Source organism: Argiope bruennichi, chromosome 9, assembly GCF_947563725.1.
Source record: "Argiope bruennichi chromosome 9, qqArgBrue1.1, whole genome shotgun sequence".
Classification (NCBI taxonomy): Eukaryota; Metazoa; Arthropoda; class Arachnida; order Araneae; family Araneidae; genus Argiope; species Argiope bruennichi.
The window spans coordinates 32,212,486-32,224,577 of record NC_079159.1 but is presented as its reverse complement, the minus strand read 5'-3'; the positions used below and the strand labels follow the sequence as shown (position 1 = coordinate 32,224,577).

The window sequence follows — 12,092 nt, the reverse complement described above, 5'->3', positions numbered from 1 at the left end:
GTGAAATTATGCATTTTATGTTGGTTAAGATAGAAAATACAATATTGAAAAATATTACTAAATCTTTATTTTTATATATTTATTATTAATCTTATTTTATATATTTATATTAATATTATATTTTTACAATTTTCTCGGTTCTGTTTGTTATATTCAGTAAAATTTCAGGTCTTTTGAACAAGCATCTCAATCTGTATCCTCCAATGAATGGCATTTCTACAAATAAATTGTCTAAGACGCATAAATGACTCAAACATTTATTAGCAATGAATAAAATTTTTAATATCACCTAATTTTCAATTAAACAAATAATAACTAAAGAATAACAAATTGTGACAGATCGTTTATTTGAATGGAACATGATATCAGTATTCAAAAGGACTTTTTATTCAAAATTATTTAAATCAATAATTTATTTCCTTCGTTTCTTCGATTCGAAAACTGAAGAAAATATATTTTTCCTCTGCTCTTCTAGTTGAAGGGACTCCAGGAATTCCGTTTTGAGATTGTGAATGTGTGCTTCAGTGCAATCACTCCATTTCAGATATTGGAATTTCTTCAGAGTGTCCACGAATGTTTTGCGTGCATTTTCGCCACATTTGTCATGGAGTTTAGAAGCAAAACATGCCAACCTGTAGGCTGTCACCCTAAAGAAAAAAAAACATGATTTAAAACATGGTATATCATATAGTAAACAAGTTGGAATGGTCCCCACAAAACTTTCTCGCGTAATCTCTAATAAAAGTGTTATCCCAGAGAATGCTTGACTGACATTGGATAATTAAGAAATTCTAATTTTTGGCATGAATTGGGTAGGTTTATAGAATGTATCGTTTGATCCTTGGCGAGTTTTTTGGCGATTAATTCTTGGTATTTAGTTCATAGTATCCGAAAATCGAATTTCTGGCTTAGACACGTCTTTCCAAATCGATTGAAGCAAAAATTTGACTCATAACTACACTTGAAGTCACAAAATGCCAAACCAACTTTGACATTTTTAAGAGTTTGCGTTTTTGAATTATCGCGTTTTTGAAAGTAAAGACCGGCAGACAGTCAACCCCTTATCGGATTTGGCTCAAACTTTGATAAGTATCTTTGCTATAGACTTTAAATTATGTACCGAATTTTATCTATCTAGCTTTTTTTGTTTTGTAAGTTATCATGTTAAATTATATTCGAACAGTTGGACAGACAGACTTATTATAGACTCTTATTTACAATTTTTTAGATATATAATATCATTTTATTCTCATTTATAAAGAAATAGACGTTTATTTTAAATTTTTAAAATATTTTTTACCTTCAAATCTTATCAACTAGTAATTGTACCACGAGATTACCTTAGTCCCTAAGTTTTATAAGAAAAATCAATTATTTTTATTCGATCCTCATTAGTATATTCACAAAGATTTATCTTAAAACTATTTTAATTAGTAATGCTGTCCTTAGTTTATTAAAGCTCTAAAGAATTGTTGGTGTAATTAACTATCGAACATTTATGGACATGAAAGAAAAAGTATTATTATTATCATTATATTTGATGACATGCCCGTCTAGAAGAGCTGTTACTCTTTAACCTTTTAAAGGGCCATTTTTTTCTACTCATATTAAGTTAAAATACTTTTAGGCTTGAAATTAGAATAAGGAAAGGAATTCATTTAGCTTATTAGATAAATTTAATTTGATCAATTAATTAATTCGGTTAATAAATAATTAAGTAACAAATCAAGACACATCATTTTGATTGAGATAAAGAACTGAAGCATCTAAATTTCTGTCTTTCTAAAAAAATGTGTCAGAACTGATGCCAACCTACAAAATTTCATACAAAGATTGATAAATTTGGTGGGAAGCATACTTCCCACGAACCTAGAAAGGGTTAAACAATATCTAGGATATGATTGTCACAAATTAACTAACGACAATTGTATTAAAATATTTCTTATCTGTTGGCTTTCACATGTATTGTTTAAGAAAAAAAGTTGTTGTTTGAACTACACTTTAGATATTAGTATATTGTAACATTTAAAACTTGTTTCCTTGCAACGCTAAAATTAATTTCAATATGAAATAATGAAAATTCTAGACCTGAGCTCATAACTTTCACAACAATACAGAGCAAAAAATATAAATAAAGAGTGGGTTCAAGCTCTCATAATTGATTTCTATTCATACTTTGTTTACGGACATGCAAGAGAAAGTATTATTATGATACTAGATTATGTGTTCAACTAGACGGGCTGTCACTCTATTAATTACATTTAGAATATGACCGATATTGGCTTTCAGACTATGGCCGATTAGGATATTTCACAGATAAAGCTCTCAGTTTAAATAGAAAAAACTGTCCAGATGTCAAAACAGAAATTGAAATTTCTCATTCGATAATGACGGTGGTTAAAACACGGGGATATTTTTAACTTCTCCAAGCATTACAAACGGCGATGGAGAACTATATGTACAGTTTCTCATTCGGAGGCAAATGTGAGTTTGTTATTGATTCTTAATTATCTTATCTTTAAATTTTACTATCGCTTAACTATTCTAAACTAAACTAGTTACTCTATCATCTCACACCCATGACTGCAATAAAAGAACCAAGTATCGAGCAATTAATTTGTGTCACTATTTTTTATCACTGTCTATAGGACAGTTAGTTTTGTGGAGTTTATTATCATTGTTATATCAAAATGTCATAGGTTAAAAAGCACATGCAGGAAAACGTAAGCAATTTTGTTACAATAGATAGAGTTACTAACAACAAATAAATTTTTTGACAATTTTCAACAATAGAATGCCATAATTTAAGAGCGGATTATTGCCAAGATATTGTGTACCATTTGTGTTTTGCTGGTTTGATACATGAAATTTTGGGTACTCTGTCATTTACTTTTGTTAAAACGAAACATTAATAAAACATATTTAATACAAACACACAGCAGCATTAACATAAAGCGTAACATGAAATCGTGCTAAATGGACGCTGCATCTGAAGGAAAACTTTTAAACTATGAAATAGCTGAAGAAGGCTGTTTCTTGAGTTAAAAAAATCTTTAAATAAACATAGCGTACATACAACAAAAGAGCGAAGTTATTGATGACCAAATCCTGTTAATAAATAAGGGTCACTAGAATAGTAAAAATTGAAAATGCTCAGCCCATGATCATGAGACAAGTGGCCAATGATATTCATTTCGAAATTCTCAAAAATTGAAAACTAAATAAAATTGCTTGGAATATTCATGTGTAGACAAAATTAATACATGTAAGTGTTTTTCCATTTTTTCCATTTAATCATTTCTGGTATGGACACAAGAATTTATGACCACCTTCTATAAATTGATTCTAATTTATAAAAATTAAGGCGTAAGTTGAGCAAAGCATTTTCGTGCAGAAATTGGTCGATGGCAAACTTACATGCAAGATTCCCTTTCTTCGTCCTCATCAGTAATTTCGTTACTCAGAGCATCCCTTGATTGCTTGTATGAATTGTACACATTCATACCTTGTTGATGACACTTGATTGTAGCTTCAGGATCGGTCACCAATTCTTTAAAGCAAACTACGTTGGCCAGGTAGCCTATTTAAATGCATTAAAATTTAGACATACATCAACAAAAGCAAACGTATACAGTGAGGTCAGAAATATCCGAACACTTGCGGATTTACACATTTTCTAAATTCGCCGAGAAAGATTGGGCAAACTGTTTTTGATTTTGCCACATAATATATTTTTTAAACTCTCATTTTGAGGTGAAAATTTATTCACAGGAATATTCAAAAGATCAATCAAAAGCTGACAAAGATGAAAAAGGGTTTATTTCCTCCCGTTTTACGGAAAGCAGAAAATGATTTAAAATTTCAAGCAATTTTACGAAGGTATAGAATATTCTTTTAGAAACTTCCAAATGTTCTCATAAGTATCTTGTTCATAAAATACAGAATATGCGGTTAAAAGTTATGAAATTTCTTTAATATTTAACTAAACATTGTATTAAAGATTAATATAAAAATCCTTAAATTTTGAAGTGAGTATTTGTAGTTTTATGGAATAAATATAAAATGGAATAAATATAAAACGAAATATGGAACGTTTTATTCTTTAATAATTTCAAAGCCAGGGAAGGATCAATTTATATAAAAATTAAAATTTAATACTGATAAGATTCAGGAAGATGTCATCGTTTCTGTGAGATGCATTCAATTCATATTCAGTGTTAATGACGTAGGCTTTTTCATACGTATATGTATTTAATTGAATTCTTGAAGAGCTATACTAAATTTTATAAAAAGTTAGAAGTATGCTAAATATGAATTTATAAATTAAATACAAAAATAGCATCAAATTACGTATCCTAAATGATAAGAAAAGCCGTTGTTGCTAATTTTTATCATTTGTACAAACAATATTTCTGACATTAAGCAACTTGATTTACAATATAACTAAAAACATCCATTTGAAGAAGAGCCACTTTTTGAAACAACGATGGCTATTACTCTCAGAGGAAGAAGGGACCCTAGATTTCGAAAGTCTTCATTAGGAATTGCGTGCTATTCTTTTAAAAGAAAGTTGGTAGACACTCCCTCGACATTCGGCATATTAGTTCATCTGACATGCATCTTATAGAATAGAGATCAAGAGTTTGAGAAAAAACATTCTAATTCTTCAACATTTTTATTAGCAAACAGGTTCCTATTCAAGCACGTAATGCACTGAGAAAGGGATCTTGAACTAAGCATTGATATGGATCTCCAGAAATTAGGTCGGCTTACATAGTACTCGGATTACAATTCCGTAACCTCCCCCCCCCCAATAATTTTTGAACATCAGAATATTGTGCGGAATCATTTTGAGCCCAATTTGTCAAACACTTACCACTTATCTTATTGGCTATTTGTATAAAAAATATAATGTAATCAAAATATAAAAATAGTTTTTGGAAAATAGGCTCTATTTAAGACACAAAAGTGATTTTTGGTAAGAAAAAGCAAACTTGAACTTAAGCCCTTTTTTTAATACATTTTCTGCATGATTTCCAATCATATAACTCGTTATTTTTTTCAATAAGTAGTTTTTTCCTCCATAAAAATATTGAAAAAATAAGAAATATATAATTTACATAGAGTTTTCACTTTATTTTTGTTTTTTTAGAAAAAGTAGCTGAAAGACACATCTTTCAAAATTCATAGCTTTTGTCATTCATTTTTATATACATACACAATAAACTTTTATGATTTTTCAGTTAGATTAGAATGAATTTTTGTCATGAATTTCACTACATTTTATTTATATTATAAAATTATTTGTTTTTGTTTTTCTCACGAGTAGGAAAAAAATTTCAGTCAGATTTCTTAAAGTATTTAGAAGCTTCGTTTTCTTACGATTCTGAATGGTTATTGTTTTTAAAATATTATTAATATCTGACTATTCTGAGCGATCATCATTTTTATTATAATTTTACTTTTTTGAATGCGAAAAAGGGGGGATTCAGAAATATATCGAGAATATTTCTGAATCTCTGCTTCTCACATTCATGCGTCCTCCTAATCACAATATTAATCCCTTAACTAACCTAATCCTAATCACAATATTAACCCCTTAACTGTTTTATTTTCTTTACTATCTAATAAGACACCTTCTATTTTGGGAATATTTTCTTATTTTGATTCAAATGGAAATCCATTGAATACTTGATTTATCTATGTATTCGAAGAAATTTTAATATTGAATTATAATCGTTATGAATGGTTTACTTTTTGCTTACAACTATTAAAATTCGATAAATTGGTGCATGTATGGCACTCGGGTAAAACAGTTAAGCGTTTAAAAGAATCTGAAACGTTAGCAAAAGGCAGGGCTAAATTTTATCTAAACCCTCCTATTGAAAGTGAGAAACATTATTTCATTAATTTCTGTTCATTATTAAATTTTACATAATAGAATTTCAAAGCTAGTTTGTCCGAAATTTCTGGAAAAATTTGGAAAACTGTGATAGATCGATAATGTCCGGGTGTATGTGTGTTTATATTTCTTGACATTCTACAATGCAAACTAAAGGATATAGATTTGCCTAGTTTGACTTAAACATATTTTGAGCCGGCATCTTGGCGTAGGGGGTAGTGCGTCTTCCCCATGATCTGGGCGTCCCGGTTCGGTCATGGTTGTTCTTCTGAGTTCTATCTGTGAGGTGGTTGAATGTACCCCCCCCCCCCTGTAAAAAGGAATTGTGCAAGCGGATGTGACACATGAAGTAGCTAAGTCACACTCTTGGCCCTAGTCGGCGCTACTGAAAAAACATGAGACTCTCACTCGGCTTAAATTGCTGACAGATAACTGCCAGCGGGCTTGTAAAGTGCAAAAAGTCACAACATAACAACAACATATTTTTGAAGGTGGAAATGGCAGCATCGAGCAATTTCATTCATTGTAATTAAATAAAAGTTAAGCAAACTTAAGGTGTGATGCTTTTATAATTTCTAAAAATATTATTTTACGGAAACATTTTTGTAAAAAAAGGCGCTCAAAGTTTTTCTCTTTGAGCGCTCAGAAGAATGTTGCAGATCGACTTCTTTATACATTGCATAGTTGAAATTTATTTATTTATTTCAAAGGAAGTAGGTCTTGCAAAACAAATTTTGAAAAAAAAATTAGTCAAATGAGGAACGTGCCTTTTAATTTTAACTTTATTTAAAATGTTAACAAATTGAGCTTTCATTTTTCTAAAATTTAAAAAAAATAAGCAGAATTGTTTTATGTTTATTTTTCATTCAATTGTTTTATGTTTATTTTTCATTCAATTGTTTTATGTTTATTTTTCTCTCAGAATTTATGTTGCAGATCGACGTTTTTATACATTGCATAGTTGAAATGTATTTATTTTTTATTTCAAAGGAAGTAAAACTATTAAATGGTCTTGCAAAACAAATTTTGAAAAAAAAAAAATTAAAAATTAGTCAAACGAGAAACATGGATTTTAATTTTAACTTTATTTAAAATGTTAACAAATTGAGCTTTCATTTTTCTTCTGCAATGAAAACTCGTTCATTTTTCTAAAATTTAGAAAAAATAAGCTGAATTGTTTTGTGTTTATTTTTCATTCATAAGAGACTAAAACCTATTATCTCTTAAAACATGCTTGAATTTAATATTTTAGTTATTAATATAAAACGAAAAGTAATGAAAAAGTAATGCACAAATGTTACATATACATCCGATAGTCACAGTTAAAATTTTCCTTTTTTATTTAAAATTTAAGCATTATTTTATATTTTAGCCATTATTGTAATGAGAAGTCACTAGAAATATATTCAGAAATTTTACCTGTATATAGATAATAACAATAACAAATTTTACCTTTGAAAACTGAACATACTATATACTTTTACTATGAAAACTCATACATCCTTTTAAAACAAAACTTTAAAACAAATTATATTGCTTTTTTATTTGATGTAATTTGTGGTCTCTTTCGAATATGCATGTGTTTAATGTTTTATTATTAGTTAAAAATTTAGATTTGTTTAGGCTTCATTGCCGATAAACCTATCGACCAAGCATGTAACAACGAAATATGAGGAATGAGGACTGTCTTTTAAGTGACTGCATGAGAAACTGATTATCACCAAACAGAAGGTGAAATTTCCTTCGATTAGAATAGCAATAATTGCTGCCCCCCGACCCTTAAAGAAACGATTAAATCTCTTTAACTGATTTATATAAAATATTTAAAACAATTCAGAATGGTAATAAGGAATGAAATAAGATATTACTGTCACGAAAGTCAGATCCTGGAGTGCAGATATCGATAATGAGATTCCCGGTGGAAACTACTCCATGTGCAAATCCAGCGACTGTCTTGTTATCGGAAGTTGACAATTCGGTAAGGGGTCTTCCTACGCAACCCTGTATAGTTTCTGTTGCACATTGCACTGCCTTCAAAGCAGGTCTGAAGGTAAAAGGTACATGGCACGTTATCAAGACAAACTACAAGCAATAGTTATACAAAAATACTAGTAAATTGCGAATAATAATAAGGATAAATTCTGCAATTTCAACTACAAATTTGTAATTACATATCTAAATCTTCTTATTAAATAAAAATTGTGATACATTAAAATTTACATTTTATAGAAATCTAATAGTTGTCACCTCATCATATTGGCAAAGTACATCAACTTGTTAGTTCTTAAAGTAGGCAACTACGTTCGGGATTATTTTTTTTAAAAATACTCACAAAAATCACCTTTTTTTAATTTTTGCATAAAAAAGATTGAAAAACAACTATAGAGTATTTCTAAGCATTAAAACTACTATATACTATTTCTAAATGAATTGATTAATTATTCTCTTGCTCAGGAACTCCAGAACATATTGAGAAATTTCTACATCAAAAATAATATGCATTAGATTACAATTTATGACTCTTTTCGTAAGAAATGAGAAGATTAGAATTTGAAAAAATAGCTTTTAAAAAGCATTAAAATAACAAAAAATAGCATTTTAAATAGCATTAGAACGCATGTAAATGGAAATATAAAAATCAATATAACTTCCTAAAAAATGGACTTCGAAACAAAATTGAATCGGTTTTTATAACTAAAATTGCTAAAAAATTAAGAATATTAAATAAAAAGAATTTCATATTTTGAAATTTTCAACATAGTCACCTGCCTTAAAAGATAGATCATTGTTAAAGTAAATAACTCAATGAAGTGATAATTATTAAAGATTTATTACTTAATGCCTACGTGGTTTGTCATTTTTATTAGAGAATTAGCTATCTTTGGCGATTGTATTTAAGCTGGGAATATCGGTTATGATTAGTTTTCATTAAATCTCTCTCTCTCTCTTTGATATTCGTTATTTCCTCTAAAAATATTTTCATTGTGATATATATTAGAGCCAAACTATTTTAATACCCTCACACTTGTTTTTTATAAATGAGGTCGTCATTTCATCCTGTTATTTATAGAAAAGTGTTGAAACAACTATCCTGCTCATCTACCTTCTAAATTTTCAGATAGGAGTAGAGAAGAGATAATTGCAAACATTTTTGGAAAAATACTTATATTTTTAATGTATTTGTGATTCTTTGTTTATAGCTACTTTTTTGTAGTTTAATTATACATTTCCTAATATATGTTAAAAACATTAAAAGATTGATTTTTGTACCAGAAATAGTTTTTAAAAACTTGCCGGCTATTAAAACTCGCAGCAAGGTATGAGATAAATTATAAAAACTCGCAGCAAGGTATGAGGTAAATTATAAAAACTCGCAGAAAGTTATGAGGTAAATTATAAAAACTCTCAGCAAGGTATGAGGTAAATTACAAAAACTCGCAGCAAGGTATGAGGTAAATTATAAAAACTCTCAGCAAAGTATGAGGTAAATTATAAAAACTCGCAGTAAGGTATGAGGTAAATTATAACAATAAAAATTACAATACTTAAATTGTTTACTTGTTATCATTAATTTATTGATTAAACTTTACAAGCATTTGACAATTATTATCATTTGGTATACTGAACATAGATATTATTAACTGATTTAAAGTAAAATAAAGATAAAATTGATTAACCAATCAAAATAAAACTCAACCAACGGCATAACTACAGATACGCAAGAAAAAAATAGTTTACTTTCGATTATATATATTTTGCAAATTAGGTATAGAACCCATTTTCATCTGTGAGGATTGCGTGCGATGGTGGTTTGCTTTTAACGTCTGGTCTCCGAGGTCGGATTGTCGCTGGTCTGAGACTAGATTTCAGCAAAGCATGGTCGGACAGGGTATAGTGTACTTTAAATTTGTTGGGTATTTCAGATGGTGGGGTGCGAAGGTTTAAAATGGATATATCAACTCAAGCGCTGTCCTCGTCATTTGAGCGCTGTTTAAAGTTACGTAGTCTTTCACAAAATAATTCTAAAGTTGATCCAGAATGAATTGTTAGTCGTGATATCTTGTAATATGATATTAGACCGAGTTGCTACACGCATTTCCTCAAACTAAAGTAAGACCATTTTTCTTTTTCAGAATTTGTATGTTAGCTTCGTAAGACTGATGTAGTTACTTCAAATATCTGATGATGAATAAATATGAGCCGATAAATTCAGAAAATACAAGCCGTATCTTATGCATGCTGATATTTTGAGTTTTTTTTATATGCATCACCCTATAAATATTTTGTCCTAAGTAAAAACTATAAGAATGTCCTTTAATTTCGATTTATTTTGAATAGACACTTTACCATTCATAGTAAATATACTTACGGGCATAATTTATTCAGTTGTTCTTCAGTGGTTGGCACGTAGCCTATATTCTCCATTTCCCTCCTTAATTCCAAATCATGACATTTACTCGTATTGCAGCCTTGTAGAAATCCCATTACCCCAAAACCTAGAAAAGTAAAAAGGAAAATAATTATAATAATAATAATAAACATTCCAAAAGGGGTACTTATTATTCATGTCATAAGTTGTTATAAAATAATACTCAGTTAAATCTCTTAATTCAAATGTTAACATATGCACTTAAAAGTCAGTATGAATGGTACATATAAACTAATTGGACATATACATCCGCTTGCCTAGACGCTTTTTTCTGTACCTCTACTATTGTATGTATATATATATGTTACTGTGAAAGATAGAAATTGGAAAATGACGACTTTCCCAGGTGAATTTCGTCCCATATGAAATACGTCGATGAAGGGCAGGACATGTGATTACAATCTAGTACATTGACATCTAATACTAGCATTATCCAAAAGATAGTATTATAATTTAGATGGTCATAAAAAATAATCTCAGACCAAAAGTTGCATTTAACATCGTCAATTTAAAGATATCGAAGATCGAATAAAGTAGCTTGAATTTTGAACAAAAAAATAGAAGAATTTTTGAACATAAGTTTCCAGATTGATTATATATAAACAGCATGTAAAAAATTACAAAATTTAATTCTGAAGGAATAACAATTACATAGCACTTGGAATATCATTTTTAGAATTTTGGAACTGCTTTAGTAAGTTTTCTTCTTAAATATTCATACTATTCAAATATGTTTTTTTAAGTTCCTAATGGTTATAATTCAAAACTCTTGTGATTTTAGTTCATTGTAGAAAGCATATAAAAATATTTATTACTGAACAATAAAATACAGAAATAAATAAAGTATTTAATCCAAAAAAAATTACAAAAAATTGTGTACCTTGCACTGTTAAGACGAAAAAGAGCAAGTAGCACAAGCGAGCCATTTTTGTGCGAAGAAAGCGATGCGGTTCCGGAATGCTGTGGCCAAAAACAAAAAATAAATCGCTCTTTTAAACCATTTATTTAGCGTAAAAAATTTCTAAAATAATTACCGGAAATAAATCTATGATAATGAAAAGGAAGTTTTTAGAGGACATCGTTAAGGTCAAACTGTCACATTTGGAATCGGATATCCTTAATTTTAACGAGCTAAGATTATTTGCTAATTAAATTGTCATCATTTACGCAAGATATATCAGATTACTACGTAATAAGAAATAAAATAAAACATTTCTATTTATAGTTTTTTTAAAGTTCTTTACACGTATTTAGAGAAAAGTTTAAAGCCAGGCTGGGTCGCTAGGAGTACGATTACGTTTAGTTCTAGTTAAATCATTTGTTCATAATTTGATGTTTGGTGAAATTATTTCTTAGAATCAAATTACAATAGATATTAAATACATGTTATTTTAATAGCCTTACACTTGATCTTATTATTATTTGTTTGAATCTCCCAGATGGATTCAAGAATTACGACATCACTGTGCCATCAGAATTCGTTACTACCTGAATTAATTCTTCTAATTGGAGTTCGATTTTTTTTTAACTATAACGTCATATTCATATGCATCTATTAAGATGTGTAAATAATAATATAATTCTTAGTTTTCAAAAATGAAAGAAACTCGGCAAATATCTTATCATGTTTCATCAAATTAATATTTGACGAAACGTTGAGAACCTGTTTATTGAATTATCTAATTGGAAATTATGTTTCTTAGTGCCATGATTTCACATTCCATAAATAACAACCATGTTCGTCTCCTAAACTGTGAAAAT

The 12,092-nt window shown here is 28.9% G+C and overlaps 1 protein-coding gene across 1 annotated transcript; it reads right to left on the bottom strand.

Annotated features, from left to right (window-relative positions):
* Positions 1–330: 330 nt before the first annotated feature.
* Positions 331–11,334, bottom strand: LOC129983813 (uncharacterized). Its single transcript, XM_056093459.1, has 5 exons — positions 11,212–11,334; positions 10,272–10,398; positions 7,771–7,946; positions 3,418–3,580; positions 331–647 (listed from the first exon to the last, which is right to left on the bottom strand). Exons 1-5 carry the CDS (start codon positions 11,255–11,257, stop codon positions 413–415), a joined length of 747 nt encoding a protein of 248 aa, XP_055949434.1. The 5' UTR covers positions 11,258–11,334; the 3' UTR covers positions 331–412.
* Positions 11,335–12,092: the final 758 nt, after the last annotated feature.